Source organism: Calonectris borealis, chromosome 20 (assembly GCF_964195595.1).
Source record: "Calonectris borealis chromosome 20, bCalBor7.hap1.2, whole genome shotgun sequence".
Classification (NCBI taxonomy): Eukaryota; Metazoa; Chordata; class Aves; order Procellariiformes; family Procellariidae; genus Calonectris; species Calonectris borealis.
The window spans coordinates 4,569,228-4,585,499 of record NC_134331.1 but is presented as its reverse complement, the minus strand read 5'-3'; the positions used below and the strand labels follow the sequence as shown (position 1 = coordinate 4,585,499).

The window sequence follows — 16,272 nt, the reverse complement described above, 5'->3', positions numbered from 1 at the left end:
TCACACGTACGGGTATCTCAGTCCTGCACAGCAATAAAAAGAGTTGCAACGTGCAATCATTCCAGCCATTTTATCTTATCTGTTCACCTGCCTCAGACAGCCAAGGCGTAGGTGGCTGTTGCCTAGGGACTGTCACTTAGAATAACAAAATGAAGCTCCCAGGCCTTCAAGGAGGCTCGATACTCACCCCCCACCCCACCCCTGCCCAGAACGAGAGCGAGCGCATGCGTGCATGCGGTTTTCCTGCATCAGAGTCGTGTCTTTGACTAGCAGGAAGACATGCCCTTTCTCTGGGGAGGCAGGATGTGGCTGCTGCAGGCCCAGCGCTCACCGTCTCCAGCCCTGGTTCTGAGAGCTGTGTTAGTCCACACATGGCAGCAGTCCAGCTTATTTTCCCAGGCACACATCATCACTAAAAGTTGTGGTTTTTTTTTTTTAATCTGAGTAAAAGTCTTTATTTAGTAGACTTATAAAAGAACTTTACACGAGAAGTACAAAAATATGAAATAGGCTTTGAATCTTCTTAGATAAAACTACCATTATTTTTTTTCAAGCTTTAGAAACATGTAACTTGCACAGTTGGCATCTTAGGTAAATTGCTCTCATACATTGTAAAACTGGGAAAAAACTTCCCATAAAGTAGCTCCAGAAAAGTAGCTGTACGTACCCAATCATACACATTACTGTCAATAATTTATTAGTTTAAGACACAATGGCACAGTCATACAAATTCCCACTTTGTAATTTCTCCTTTAATGAATTCCATTGAAAGATGCAGTATCACTTTCCTCTTCCAGTTGTTATACTGTGATTAAATATAAACACAAAACCAATTAAGAATGACTTGGCCTGCTTTATACTTGTACCACTTGGATTTGATACAACTTTGCAGTAAAAATTAAATAAATATAAATAGGTTAAATAAATATATTGTAAAAGAACACCCCACTTATATTAGAATTCAGCATTTCTTCATCCTTTGCACACACTTAATGCTCTGTCACAGCTTTAGGGCCAATGAAAAGAAATACTGCATCTTTAAAAACACAGGCTCACTTGGATGTAATTAGCAACCCATACAAACAGAAAACGGGGTTCCTTTACAGCCTTATTGTGCCCATTAAAAACACAGCCTAAAATGTCACTGTTCTGTACATCTCTCATTGTCTCCTATTTAGCTCCTTTTCCCCCAGGACTCATCTTAGGTCTGGCTCTGCAACTGGTGACTCTTCTTCTTTATAAGGAAGGAAGGAACACTTGCAGTAGATAAACGATTAGCCTCTCACGAGCAGCTCACAGCTGACATCGGTGTATTTTTCTGAAGTTACGTGTATAGATCTATTCTGATACTGTGATTTAAGTCAAGGACTGTTCAAGCTCTTCTGTGAATACTGGTTGAGATTTAAACCATGAGGCTTAATTTCAAAGTAGGTAAACCTTTAACTGATTTTTCAAGTCAGTATTTTCTAGAACGTCATTGTATCTGCTCAAGTAGGAGGGACTAATTTTCCAGGGTAGTACTGATTAAACAGAAATTGTACACTCTCTCCTGTTTTTTGGATAATCATAAACGATTCCCTTTACAATCACTGTGGTGTGCCTAATGCATAATGTGGCAGTAGTGCAATGCAGGTTCTGATGATTTGCTACAACTAAAAGGCTCCTTTTGCAGATCCCAGTCCCTAGTAATTATATGATTTCAATCACTGTATTTTGATTCTTTGTAGTAAAACACATCAGTTATAAAATCACGTACAGTACAGGGATATGGGGTGACGGTTATATCCAGCTTTTGCTCTCCATTTTCACTGTCTTGAAAACCGCCTTGGAATATCTCCATCACCAGGGTTCATTGCTTTTCTGAAGTTACCACTCACTCCTTGGGCTCCTACCATCTCCTGATCCAGCGCAGGCAGAGGTACAAGGCACTTTTTGGAAGCCTGGTTTCTTCAAAGAGAGAGAATTCAGCTCTTTGATCCCATTTTTCCCTGCTAAAGGTAGGCCTGTTTCACAGCCCTGTGCTTGGAATGTTGGTCCCAGAGAGGAAAGCTCCATCCCCCTCCTCTCAAACAGCGTCTCCTGCAAGGCTCAGCTCTGCAGAGTCCTGATTATAGTAATGCTGAAACAGTCTTTCCTGGCAGCAGATATGCATAGCATTGTAGGTATGTAGGAGCAGGTGAGGGAAACGAGCTGTAAAGTAACATACAAAATCATCTGGGATGGAGCCCAGGGTCTCCTGCACTTCGGGAGGCAGTTCTCTGTAATGGTGCTTCTGTAAAGGAAAAAAGAGGGTTTGTGTTCAAGGAGCCTCTTTTAAATAGAGCTGTCTTTTCCGTGGACAAAGTAACCTCATATTAGTCTATTGTAAAGGCGCTCAATACCTAAAACAAGGTAAGACAGACACAGACTGGCACCAAACAGCAAACGGAGGCAGAACCATGGTGTGCATGTTGCTTATGGAAAGAAGTCCTTTACCTTATTTCTCATTGCCCTCAGAAGATCCCGTACTGAGCCTCCTTTATAGGATCTGAATTTTCGAAGATCTGCAAAAGCAATGACAAGATTTGTATGTGTGCCTACAGTCACATATCCTTATACGTCTCTTTCCATATATAAACACGTACTTTAATTTGAAGAAATACCTTGCTGACAAGTAAAGGTCGTGTGCCAAAACTGAGACAGTGTTATGCTTACTTTCCTGTCCCAGCAAACTGGGAACAACAGCACGTAACTCCTTTCCACTCTGATAAAATGCTATCCATTACCTGTCTGAAGAGGAACAGTGATGTGCTCTCTCCAGTCCATTTTCACCACCTCTCTTCCGCCTCTTTCTAATTGCTTGACTATTGGACCATCTAAAGATTCTTTCTCTATCCGGTCACTAACATCCTGGAAGAGACATTCAGATTATTTCTGATTTTATTTCCAAGCTTTTCCCAACAATTTAAAGTTGCTGCTTCTGGCCAATTACTCCTGATAACGGAGTTATGATTCTAATTTACTCCATGACAAAGTGCAATCCAATGCATTATGCTTGGGACTGGGATACAGAAGTTTCTGAGATGATGAGTTGTTTCACCATCTGTCAAAGCCTTTTAATCACAGAGTAGAAGACAAGACCGGAAAGAACCTCAGGTCCTCAGCCAGTTCCCACCCCACACCAGGATTAAGTGTGCACATTCACTACAGTGGGCTACCCTGTTCTTGAAAACCTGCCTGGCAACACGTTCTCCTGCATTGCTACCGTAGCCGCTAGAGACCTTCCTCACTCCAATTTCAGTTGATAACGTCACGTTCTAGCCCCGCTATAAAAGATCTGTAATTTCTTAAGAGGTACTACCTAGGTATTATAACTTTGCTGCTTCATTCCTCACAGTAAGGTTGTGGATTCTATCACCTCAAACATCCACAAAGCTAGGACAGAGTGAATTCAAGATTTGAAGAATGCCTACAGGAGTCCTTAGAACTGAAAGAATAGAAAAGGTCAACACAAACCTGAAAAAACTGGAGCTGTTTTTCTAAACTCCAAAAGAATGGGTGTTTTAGCACACAGCTGGCAGACGGACGTTTCTGAGGGTCCATGTTTATCATTTGCTCAATTAAATCACGAGCAACTATGTCTTCTGCAAGGAAAAGGGTCATAATTCTTAGGCTGTAGGGAAATGTAATGTTTTGTACTTTAGAAAATCATTATGTTATCTATTTCCTCCAACACGACACTGAACACTAGCCCCACTAGCTCAAGTACTGCCCTCATAGATATGCTGGGCAACCAACAGAAAGTCAGCAGTGTTGAATCAGTGTGATTATGAAGATCAAAGTTCAGGTCTTTCCTACCCTTTAAACACACAAAATAACTCTACATCAAGCTTGCAGGGTTCCACATTTCCTATCCCAGAGATGCTCTGGGGTACTAATGCTAAGAACTTTAGGAGCTTTACTTCAGGAGTGCTTTAGGAGTACAACTTTCACCACTGCCAGGGTGGGAATCACTGTGGGTCATAGTTCTGACATTTCTATTGGTATTTTAACACCCATGGGAAGTTCACTAAACTCTGTAGTGCTTTATGTTTACCGTGCTTTTCTTACCGTGCCTCCCTGCATTTAAAGACTCCAGGCTGTATGCACCCAGCAGAATGTTGGCTTGCCGCTGTAGAGATTTGCCAAAGGGATGGCTGCCTTCAGATACCACATAATAAAAGACACAGCCAGCTGAAAAGATGTCCACGGTATATGTCTGCAAATAAACGACCTTTAATAGCAATAACACTTTTCCCTCCTCCCCCCGAAGACTTTGAGCCATCATCACAGGGTGGTTATTTTCCATCTAGGAGCAGAAGAAATCTTTTCAGAATCCCATATCCAGCTGCAAACCAGCATGAATGCGGGGCTGGACTAGCTGACCTTTAAAGGTCCCTTCCAACCCAAACTACTCTATGATTCTGTGAATGCCCAGGCATCAAGTACTGCATGTCTTAGTCTGACTGCAACAACGTGCCACCTGATGGTTGGGCTGCCTTCTCCTGGGGGAGCCTGATGGAAAGATGAAGACTTACAGGGTTCTCTTTGCAATCTTCACTCAGCATCTCTGGGGCAATCCACCCTTCGGTGCCTGGCACACCCGACCGACGGCTAAAGCTGTGCCTGCCCACTGCCAGCTTCTTGCACAGGCCGAAGTCTGAAATCATAGCTTTGACTTTCCCATGGGCATTAGGCATCGAGATGAGGATGTTATGGGGCTTCAGGTCCCTGTGGACTATTATAAACACCCACGTAAGTACTCCAGGCAATCCCAATGATATTTGTAAATTTTTAATGTATTTGCATTGTAAACCTTTCACAAGGCTGAACCACCGTTCATTAAATCAAAGTCTTAACCTCAAACTCTTGTCTTTGATAGAGGCTCATCATTTTTTTATTCCATCGCCATTAGTCATCATGTTTTATATGACTTCTATCCAAAAAATGCAGCACCCTGAACAAATGGTAATGACTAGCTTTACCACTCCAGTGTAGCAGAATGTTTCAGGGCCAAGGCCGGTGTCAAAGGACAGACACTACTGCTGCCAGCACTAGGTGGAGCTTCTACAACTCTATTCTGGGATTGAATAAACAAGCTCCCAGCACCAGACCAGTTTCTCTTTTTTTTTTTAGTTAAGAAAATGTACTGCTTTCCATCCAATACTAAACCAAGAGGCATTCTTACCAATACTAAGGGAGTGCAGGTAAGCAAGACCAGATGTCGTCTGTTGCAGGAGAGTGATGGGTTGTAAGCCATGGTGACTGAAGGCCTTCTGCTCAACATACTATAAATTACAACAGAAAAACCCAGAAGATTCAGCCATAACATTACTTATTATCCTCTGCATAAATAGTAAGTATATCCCCTCCACCTCACCCACCCCCCCACAAAAATAGGTTAGACTGGGTAAATTGTGCTAGCTGGTAACACACATCATAAAAGAGCCTTTTTTTTTTTGGCTGAAGGTGACGAGCTCTAAAATGTCATTCAGAGCTGGAATTCTATACAGCACTGTGCTCCAGAAGCAAGAGTAGAGGGTCTTCTAAGTCCGGATGGTAGGAGGGGGAGGATGACTAGAAGAGAGGCCTTCACAAGAAGGAAAAAACCAAAGGACAACAGCTTCTGTCCTTAAATCAGTACAGGGTTAGGGATGTCTTTCTAAAGGTCTGAAAACACCTCTATTGTAGGAATGTGTAATTGTCACAGAGGTGATGGCGGGAGTAACTAGAACATCTCCTGCGGCAGGCACTGCAGCAACTTAAGCTAAAGGAAATTGAAGGCCTTCCAGGGAGAAGACTTTCACAAATTCTGTAGGTTTGCAAGTGACCCATCACCTCCTGTAAAGTGGCAGCACACAGCTCAATGGCTATGTACTGAAACTGCCGGTCCTTCTCCGTGCAGAAATAGCGGATCACATTAGGATGCTCATCTGACTCTCGCAGCAACTGTACTTCACGGTCTGCAAAGCTGAAGCACTCAGGAAGGATTCTTTTCACTGCAACATCACGGTTATCAAATGTCCCCCTACAGACAGGAAGGAAAACCACATCAACTTCTTACGCTCCTTGTAGACAAAGCATGTAGAAAGCGAGTGACAACAGAAGACATTTTACAGAGGCATATTAAAGCATTTCTCATGTGGAAACAGATATATTTGGTCATTAAACATTTCTATGGGAAGTAAAGTAGTTTTTGCTAGTGAAGAAACACTGCATGAAAATATTCCAGACGCACACAAAATACTTTTTCAAAAGTTTCATTTCTGTTCATATTAGATATGTGTTTGTTTTTTTTTTTTTAAAGACCTAATGCAATTAAGATATTCATTAGTCTATTTAATGCTGAATGCACATATTGTCTTCTACCTGTAAACAATCGTCCCTTCAGCTCCGTGTCCCAATACGTCTTTTGGGTTAAACGAAATCTTGCCAACCATCACTCTGTTTGCCTCTTCATCTGAACAAAAATAAGAAACAAGGACTGGTTTAGGATGGGTCAAGTCAGCCTTTTACAACTGCACATCCTTCTGGGCCAGTATATAAAAGTCTTCTTGCTCATGTTTAAACTAACAACACGGATGATCAAAACAAATGAACATCTGCATTTTGGTACTCACGCTGAGTAGGCAAATACTCTCTGGTGACCAAATAATCCAACATACAGAGTCAAACACATTCTGTACACAACACCTGACATAAGGTCTGGAAAGATTATGTCTCAAGACAGTATAAGACTAGTGGTTCTCAGCAGACAAACTCTTCTAGAAAAAGTTTTATAGATGTCTTGTTGAATTTAGGAAATGCTGACTGACAGTTATGGAAGTGGGTTTCCTAGCAGTTTCCCTGAACAGCCTTTGAAGGGACAAAAGAGTGCCCAGGAAGATCAGGCAGAAGGCAGGCCGCGCTGCATAATCCTTATTTCTTGACTGCAGTTAATCATAATAATATGTATTTTTATTTAAACGAACCTCTCCCTAGAATGGCTACAGGTTATAAGAACATACCGCCATGGACAACATAGTCCCTCAGATGGCAGTTATGAACTGGATGTTTTTCTAAAGCAAATAATCCTGCTGAAAGCCAGGGCACGGCCCACCTGCACAGCGTTTTGCAAAGGGTCAGACTAAATGAGAATGGTGCTCCTTTTCAGCCTTCTGATCTATGAAGTATCATCAATAAGTATTTTAATTGTTGTGCTGTATCACACAGACTGGGGAAATACAGAGACTCACAATAAAAGACACTGGATCAACTTTACCTCCTTCTTCCTGCTCAGTGGAAAGGCAGCTCCCAACATCAGATGTGGAGATGCTGGAATACGCAGAATGGTTTGATGCTCTGGGGGACATATTTGGTGTGCTGGTAGCTGAGCTCTCTGTCCGACCGTAGGAGGTGTCCAAGAAATCTGCTTCTGGGGATAGATCACTGGGAGCACGAAAGGGCAGCTTCTGTTGCTGCAAGAGCTGTATCTTCTCTTCCAGCTGATGCTGCCTCTGTTGCTGCTGATGTACACTCTGTGAGAAAGGACCTCAGTCCGTAAGTGGAGTGAAGTTTCTTACAGCCACGTCACAAAAGGGAACTCTATAGCTGTTGGGGTAGCTACATCCAAAAGGTGGGAGGAAAACTCTCTTGTTATGACACTATCAGCCAAGTAGGCTGGGGAACTTTCACTCACACGCTTTCAATTTCATTCTGAACTTCCATTGCAAAGCTGAGAAATCACACTGGTTGGTTAATATGGCAAAAGCTAACTGTTACTAGGTTGACTAGGTGTTATAAACCACAGAAGGATAAAGGCTTTGATCCAAAAGCTGGAAAACCTGACAGTGGTTCAGGTGAGGAAGAGAGGAGTGAAGCCAATGGCGTTAAGATCAAATCTGTGAAAAGAGTAACACATACAAAACCCAGAATTGGTGGGATGAAAAAAAAAATCTCCAGAGTTGGCACATATGCCCAGAGAAATCACTGTTATGTCCAATTTGTAGCTTTTGCTACCCACTGCACATCTGTGAGGAGGGGAAAAAAACCTACAGTGTATTACTTTCTAACTCTATCATTTCTTGGGCTGTAAAATGTTACTGACTCTCCATAAACTCAAAAGCACATTAAGCTAAGTTGGCATTACCATTGGATAAGTGATGATAAAAGCCACCCAGCCCACCAGCAGGAACGTGCTGAGAATGATCGTGGCCATGTCTTTCAACATGGAGTCCACAGGAGCTTCTGGCCGAGGGATAGGCCAAGCAGGTTTCTCCTCAATATCCTTTGGACCAGCAGGAGGCACTTCTGTTGAGGAACCTTCAACGATGTCAATAACCTAAGAGGCAAAGAAAGCTCTGTTAGCTCAACATCTTGATGGTTAATGGAGCATTTATAGGCTAGCCTTTCTACTAAATAATTTTTTATAATTTTTAACTCTACCAAAGTCAAAGAAAGTTTTGCATGTGGAAAAAAAAGGCAGCTGAAAGCCCTAATTCTGAAATAAGAATGACATATCATCATACCAGTGATTGTACATGCTAAGTACATGAAAATCTGACACAAAAAACGTAAAGTAATTCCATGTAGCTTTCCTTGTGCGTCCTTCCCCAACTTCTGCTCCTTTATAGTCTTCTATCATCCAGTAAGATGATTATTCTCGTCACAAACCTCTTCAATAGTGGCTTTATCAGAGTCAGCTGGAATCACGTTTTCGGGCCTCTTGGGTAAGTTGCTCGGGAATTTCTCCAGGATCTTTGTAGGAGCAGATAATGGTGTTTCATGGTGCCCTTTAAATAAAACACATTTGTTGAAATAAAAAGTTGTCCCTTTTTAGGAAAGATATCCTTGATTTCAGCATCTTTGCTGAAGAGCATATATAAAGTTGATTTACAAGAGGCTTGAGAACATCACAGAACAAAAGCTCAAATTAAAACATTTTTTCCCTCTGTCCTTCCCAAGCAGTCACAGGTACAGTGATCACAATCCTGAAGAACTCTCTGCTCAAGCACTGGCTGTGGGTTTGGTTCCTGACCATTAGAGGAACATGCATTATCCCTCCTAGCTGGCTCACTCTCAAGGTAGTTTTGCTTTGTGATGTGGCCTTGAGGCAAAGATCATGTTCTAGATATGAAATGGTTCTGACAGGAATAGATCGCACTGCAGGAGAAGGAAGCAAGAATCAATCCATCACTCAGCTACAATTGCTCTTCACACTCTGGCTCATGCTTGCCAAGTGAGGAGAGAGAGATGCTACTGTGCTCCCAGCTTTTGCAACTGGAGCAGACAGAGGAAGACTCCTGCTCATGTATAGAGCAGGAAAGAAAAAGGAGGGAAAAGATTGAGAGCATGGGTCATTCAGCACAGAGGGTTGCAGAGGAATACGAACTGTTTAAAGGGAGCCGCTGGACGTACTGCAAGAGCAGGACAGTATCAACAAAGAAAGGGATCACAGGAAAAGAAAGGTGGCAGGTTAAGGAAGCTGAAAGTTACACCCCGTCCCTGCCACAGAGATCCTATGGCATATATCACTTAATTATAAACTTGTATCACTTAAAACTGAACTTCAGACAGTTCTTCATTTTTGAAGCAAAATTGCAAATGCCCTGAAAAGTCAATTCCAAAATTTTGGGATTTGGGATACACAGGACAGGCCGACACTTTATTAACATCATCTTCAGCCTCTGTGCCTTAATCCTCCATTTGTAAAATGGGGAAAACATGGCCCTCTGATCTGTATGATGAGAATTAAAGTAACTTTATGCACAATAAAAAAATCCAAAGGAACCAGAATACAATATTTACAGTAAATAATAAATTATCTATAACCCCCTCTGAAGGAGGGGGCAAATAAACAGTAAACAACTTTCCACATATTGAGCTAAGCACTCTTCATCCTATGCACTGAATAAAGCAGGGCCTTGGGGAAAACAATGTGCAGTCGTATACTTAAAGACATTAAGTCATATGCAAATGAGGACAAATTAGAAACGATTACTAGTATTCAGAAATTATTGCCTGAGTTTAGGCAGTCTTTGTGACTGATTCACAGCAGCTGAACATCTCTGGGTTTGGGTTAGCATTGTCCGCCAGGTGGCAATGCGATCCCGCACGAGCGGCAGACCAGGGCCAAGCAAGGGACCTCCCATACCTATCAGAAGCCAGTCGTTCCAATAGTTGAGTTTGTTCTGTTCTTTCAGTCTGCCTGAAAACTTTACATCCGTGCTGGGGGTGATAACACACTCGCCATTGTCTTCAATTGTGACTCCTTCTGTTTTTGGACCCTCTAGTAAAGGTATGGCACTGCCGCGGGGCTAGAAAGAGAGACTATTGTTACAATTTTGGAAGCACCGTGTCCCTGTAATACTTAAATAGGTGACTAAATAAAAAAACAGAGGTCAAAACTGGTGGGCAAGCAAAAATTACTGGCAGCAAAGTCACCGTAAGTAAACACTGCCATTATGGCCTCAGCAACTGCTTCAACAACCTTGGACATTAGACCTTCTAAATTACATGTTGCCTAGGAGATGAGATTACTCTCTCTTTTTTTAGAAAAGTTAAACAGGATCTTTATTTCCTACCTGGACAGCCACAGCGTGAGCAAAACAAAACTATGATGCAGTTTCCTATCTATGGGGAGTTACTTTCATGAACAAAACAGCAATTTTAACATTAACCACAAAGTACCAACAATACCACATAGCAACCTCTGGTCCACTCCTGCTAAGCTTGCCTGGCACAATTCCTGATAAGCTACAGTTACTTTGAAATGATTGCAGCATTTGAAATGATTCCTGAAATATGGTCATGCATTCTAAGGCTTACTGTTAATTGTTTCATGAAATATTTAATTTGCTATGCATTTCTTGATAGCAATCTGCAATTTAAAACCAAATTTCTGTAGATGTACAGCCTTCAGTGTTTTGTTTTCTATTTTAGTCGGATCCCTTTGCCACTTTACAATGGCAAAGTTGTCTTTTTTTTTTAATATTTCTATGTATGTTTCCATTTCAACTTTTTTTTTTAAACCCAGGACAGTACTAATTCTGTAAAGGCACTTTTCAGCAGGTATCATTCAACTGTTGCAGCTCCCAACTTACCACAACAGTTACTCCTTCATGCACCATTGATGGCGATGCATACAAACTTGTGGAGTATTTCCCCACATACAGAGTTGGTCTGGAAAAAAACAATAAGTGTTAGAAAGAAGTAGACAAGTTTTACCATGATGTTTTACCATCTTAGCTAAAACCTTGGCAACACAATCCTGCAGAACTAATGCATGAGTTTCTCAAATCATCAATATTTATATCTTGAAAAGCCTGGATCTGTAAAATTGTTTTAAGTACTGTTGTACTATGAAGCCATTCTTTTTAATTATGAAAGCATTATTAGTTGATTATTCACATCACAATTACTCATTTGACATAACTCATGTCCTATTTCTGCATTATTCAATAACTGGTATTTGCTAAAATGCTATGCACCTTTGTTACAATGTGAAAGGCTTCACATTATAAAAACCAATTTCGTTCCACATTATAAGAAACTATTCAACACAGAACATCTGATGAAAGTTATAAATATACATTTCCTAAGTTTATGATAGAGTTTTTTTTGGTCTCTGCCTTTAGACAGTAAAAGTTCAAATATGATATAAAATAACGGCTGGAGAACTAGAGCTGCTTTTATGTATTCTTTTCACCATCTTGAAACTTGTAGAACAATCCTTAACTGAATGTATATAAGTACGGTTTTAATGACAAAGCTCTGTCAAATAGACAGTGAGAACAGGAATATTGATGCTCACGTCAGTTTGCTCTTGGTCTCCGTTTCCTTTGGAAAAGGATATTTCCACTTGGTAATGTGTCCAACCTCCCCAGACATGAATGTCAAGTATCGCAGAGTTTCTATCCCCACGTTAGTGTGCATAACTTTCCGTAATCCTTCACGTTGCCAGATGTAAAAAGCTACCACAGGAGAAGCGTAATTCTGAATCCACAGTACGTCCCCAGACTCACTGTCTACGGTCACCACCAGTCCATCTCCATTAGACACAAAGTGGGACATTTCTACAATATACAAATATATAGGAGATTATCTGGATTGCTGCAGACACGCAACTTTAATAATACATATTAACAGTTCAAGCCTTATGTTAACTGTGGAGTCCATTACACCTTACATTGCAAAAGAATAGCTAGGTTGATAAAAGTTCAGTTGCAATGCAATAGCATTGCAATAGCTTTTTCTGAGCGTGCACCACAGTTTAGGTTTGCTTCCTCTCCTGCCATTTTTCACTAAATTTTAGAGTCACATCTTCAAGAGCTGTACATTCTTAGATTCAATTTACCTGAAGCTACCTAACAGGCTCTTTACGGCATGTAAAGGATAAAAACTGAAAGATGCATATCAAAAATTAGACAGACAGCTTGACTTATTAATTATAGAAACAAATCAGAATATTTTTGCCTGTATGCAAAACCCATGGTCAATCGGGGCAGGGGGAAGGGGGGGGGCAAAAAAAAAGACAGCAAGTAAATTCTTACTATATTTTATGTCTTCATCAGGCAGAGTAGCTGCATAATCAAAATAGGTGGCATTCCATCGCAGCTCCTTCTTCTTGGTGTCATACATTGTGATCGTGTACTCTGTTAAAAAATATACAGTCTGTGAAGCAAAAAAACCTATGAGAGAATAGAATCAATCATCTCAAATCTGAGACACTCTTCAACACACCACTTACTGCTCTCTGCATTTCATTTTCCCAACACTCCTGATAAATAAGCATTTCATAGCTGTTAAAGATAATACCCAATCCACTCATATACTGATCTACAGGAAGCTTGGAACAAGCCCTGCAGCCAGTTACTGCCCATGTTACCAGCATTTTGTTTTTTTACTGCACAGCTTCTTCTGATGTACTTTGTTTTACTTACAAGTTTCCAAACCCTGCATTCTTAAATTCAGCATACCGTGTTCTGTAACTGAACTATCACACTTAAAGAACACATTAATATAGAGGTTAAAGAACAAGTCTATAACACTCATTCCTTTTTACTAGTCAACACCTATATGGTGTTGGTCTAATTTTAACAGTTATTTAGAATAGTGCATTTGTAATTTCAGTGGATATGCTATATCTCCATTTTCTTTAAACAGTTTTTATAAAAGCTGTATGTTACCAAGCAAACTTGGGTTCACAGCTGCTACTGGAATGCAGTGTTAAATAGAATATAAGTGCCACTAGACCATGCCTACTGCCAAAGTTTAAAAAACCAGTATCTTTCTGCTGCTATAAAGAGTTAATAATTTTTCTGTGTACAGTCTAAAATCATAATTTGCAGACATTTTTCTAAGAAATAAACTTGAAAACCTGAACTGATCACAAGGTCATTTGTTATGATCTTAAACTTTAAAAACAACGACGACAATTTTCTTCTAAGCTGCAGAAAAAAAAGCATATGACCTGTTCTCCCAAGATACAGGAGGGATGTTGACGGGCAAAGACTTTCTGCAAATGAGGAAGTCAAGGTTTGCTGCTTCTCCCCAGTCATGAGGTCAATCACATACCAAATATCCTGCTTTTTACCTGAAATCATAATTTAAACCACATTACCATTCAGTTGGAAAATTGCACTTCCATCAAGCTTTTCAGTTTTCTTTTTTCTTTAGTAGGCTCATGAATTTAGCATGAATAAAGCATTTTTAATAAAACAATTTCTCATAGTCAGGCTCAGTTTCATCATTTAGCACTACAGGCCAATCCCAAATATTGACAAGAAAAAATAAATACAATATTTAGAATGGTAAGTACTATTGGCTGAATTATTTTTTCACACGGATAATACCTAACAGAGTTCTGAGTGTAGAAGATCCTGTGAGTTAGCAGAAGTGCTAATGTAGGTGGAAAAAAACTGTGAGGGTCTACACATTCCAAATTGATTAAGGATTGTAATCCTAACATCCCACTCAAGACTACATGGGCCATGACCTTAAATACTTCTTTGATGTTAACACATATGTGTTGTCTTTAGAAGCTTCAAATAAACATTTTTCACTCCTTTACTGGAGAGATGCAAAGTGGCGAACCAGAAGTAGGTACTGGCCCTTCAGGAGATTAAAAAAAAAACAATACTAAGTTCATCCTGATCCTTCACACGTTTTACTGTTGTGATAAGTAATAACTGTCCTTCCTTCTCCCTTTCTCCTCCCAAATCCATCTGCAATTAGAATGAGTCAGGAGAGTGAGCCATAAATTTGTTATTATTTGTAGTATAAATGAACTGACTGTATGTCAAATAATGGAGGATTTCTAACTGTGTTGCAATGGGATTTCTTATTTAATTATAATGGTCAGGCAGTCAATGACATTTATAAGCATAAGAAGATTTTAAGTAGAAGTCACATTTTGTTGAGAGATAGCATCTCAAGAAACAAAAAAACCCTATACAGGCTATTCACTGCTTAGAAAAGCTATTTTCTCCTTCAGGAAAAGTAGTTCTTTTTTAATCTTCAAACACTAATTGAATTCTATATTAATCATATTTTCTGTCATCAGAAAGGCTGATGAAAAACCCTAATACCCAAAATAAAGCATATTTCCAGGCAGTCTGTCTGGGAGTCTCTACATTTTGTAGTCGCTGAACATATCACAATCTAAAAGAGATTAGATTTGAGCTCACCCATGTACAGGATCCCATCTGAACTGCGACAGGGAGATGCCTGCACCAACTCTGGGATAGTAAATGGAAGTTTCTAGGGGAAAAAAAACAACAATAAAAGCTTATTCACGTTGGTGTGATAGTCTTCACATTTGTTCACAGAAAAGAGCGGTCAGAAAACTTCAGAAATCTCAAATGACAGTTTTTTATTTTTTATTTGTATTATTGCAGTGCTTGAGAACTCAACATTTCAGGTCAAGGCCCCGCTCTGCAAACCCTGAACAGAGAGAAGTGTCTCAGTGAGTTTACAAGAGGAGAAATGCATGTAGAATGGAAGAACTACTTGCAGCTGAGAGGTTAGGAGGCCAAGACTCTGGTTTTAAGGTCTACCATCATCACTTATAAACTGTCTGGGCTTCAACATACCACGGTTTAATTGTCTCACCTGTAATGAGTTTAAAATGGTTCGCCGCAGGACTGTACGGTAACATTTATAAAGGCCAGATATCCTCATACAAATGAAACTGTTGAGAGGGCGAAGCATGAATCTCCGACTGAAGAGTTCTTGAGATACTGCCAAGCCCGTATCGCACTTACAGAATGGGTGACGATCCTTACTAAGTTTTAAGCGGCTTTTATTGGGATGAGGTCACAAGAGTAACGGACAAGCTGCACCAACAATAAAGATCAGGCCTTTGCTAACTTTACTTAAATATGCTAAAATTACTCCACTCTTGCTTACAACTTTTATAATAGTGATTCTAAACAGAAATTAAATTACTTTAATTCAAAAAGAGAGGAGATTAGCAGAATAAAGGCATAGATTCAAATAGATTTCTGCTTCCTGGATTCACCCAGGAAGAGCACCAAGAATCATTTTGCAAGTTATGATCCGGCTGTACTGCGAGGCGGGGGGAGTGGTGAGTAAATACTAAAATATTTAACAATACTAAAGTTCTTAAGGGAAATCATAGCAGCTGCCAGAGAAAAGAAACTTGTGGGAAGCCAAACATTTTATCTGAGTATCACCACAAAGTTTAAAAATAAAAGTCAAACGTTAGCTAGTATCTGTGGGTTACATGGATTGGTGACTATTTTGAAAAGGTTCAGCATTTTTGTCTGCTTACTAAATCTTATAACGACACCTTCTAAAGGTGTCAGCATAGAACATATATTAATCCTGCCTTTTGGCAGATAGTTTTAGAAAATTAAGTATTTGGGTGAAGTGACATCTCTGATTTGTATTATTCCGGGAACACCTTTCCCATCAAATCATACAGAGATTATTCAATATTTGGATAATACCACATAAATTTTATTTGTCATCATCATAATTATTTTAGCAAGTTACAGAAGAATAGTACAAGTGGACAAAACATATGTGGTGTTGATATTTTCAAATGGAAATTATTTCCTGACTATCACAAGAAAAGTGGCAACTTTCTGCTCTAATAAAATAAAGTATGTTTTCACTCTGCAAAGGTGCTAGCAACACAATGTAGGGCACCGTCATTCCAAAAACTTGTATCCTAACATTGGCATAGGCAGCGGACGCTGGTTTTTGGCTAGTCTGATCAAGCTTTTCCAAGAAACTGGTGCACTTCCAGTA

At 40.0% G+C, this 16,272-nt stretch overlaps 2 protein-coding genes across 7 annotated transcripts in view; one reads left to right on the top strand and one right to left on the bottom strand.

The window, feature by feature from the left end:
• ZNF207 (zinc finger protein 207) overlaps positions 1 to 9,933 on the top strand; it is a 45,077-nt gene extending 35,144 nt beyond the window's left edge. Inside the window, exons 19-20 of the mRNA XM_075169551.1 lie at positions 5,155 to 5,374; positions 5,488 to 9,933. The gene's annotated coding sequence lies outside the window, so the exon portion shown is untranslated. The remainder of the gene's footprint in view (positions 1 to 5,154; positions 5,375 to 5,487) is intronic.
• Positions 426 to 16,272, bottom strand: part of ERN1 (endoplasmic reticulum to nucleus signaling 1) — a 37,723-nt gene continuing 21,876 nt past the window's right edge. For 2 of the 6 annotated variants that reach the window (XM_075169547.1, XM_075169546.1), the window contains 18 exons: positions 14,685 to 14,757; positions 13,469 to 13,591; positions 12,549 to 12,650; positions 11,810 to 12,071; positions 11,100 to 11,178; positions 10,151 to 10,313; positions 8,671 to 8,789; positions 8,147 to 8,338; positions 7,280 to 7,535; positions 6,388 to 6,478; positions 5,857 to 6,046; positions 5,207 to 5,306; positions 4,557 to 4,756; positions 4,090 to 4,237; positions 3,496 to 3,623; positions 2,766 to 2,889; positions 2,476 to 2,543; positions 1,832 to 2,272 (listed from right to left, as the gene is read on the bottom strand). In XM_075169547.1, coding sequence (XP_075025648.1) covers positions 2,066 to 2,272; positions 2,476 to 2,543; positions 2,766 to 2,889; positions 3,496 to 3,623; positions 4,090 to 4,237; positions 4,557 to 4,756; positions 5,207 to 5,306; positions 5,857 to 6,046; positions 6,388 to 6,478; positions 7,280 to 7,535; positions 8,147 to 8,338; positions 8,671 to 8,789; positions 10,151 to 10,313; positions 11,100 to 11,178; positions 11,810 to 12,071; positions 12,549 to 12,650; positions 13,469 to 13,591; positions 14,685 to 14,688 — 2,556 coding nt within the window. In that variant the 5' untranslated portion in view covers positions 14,689 to 14,757 and the 3' untranslated portion in view covers positions 1,832 to 2,065. Of the gene's footprint in view, positions 2,273 to 2,475; positions 2,544 to 2,765; positions 2,890 to 3,495; positions 3,624 to 4,089; positions 4,238 to 4,556; positions 4,757 to 5,206; positions 5,307 to 5,856; positions 6,047 to 6,387; positions 6,479 to 7,279; positions 7,536 to 8,146; positions 8,339 to 8,670; positions 8,790 to 10,150; positions 10,314 to 11,099; positions 11,179 to 11,809; positions 12,072 to 12,548; positions 12,670 to 13,468; positions 13,592 to 14,684; positions 14,758 to 16,272 lie in introns of all 6 variants that reach the window. The other 4 variants (XR_012676677.1, XM_075169544.1, XM_075169549.1 and 1 more) reach the window with 4 other exon arrangements.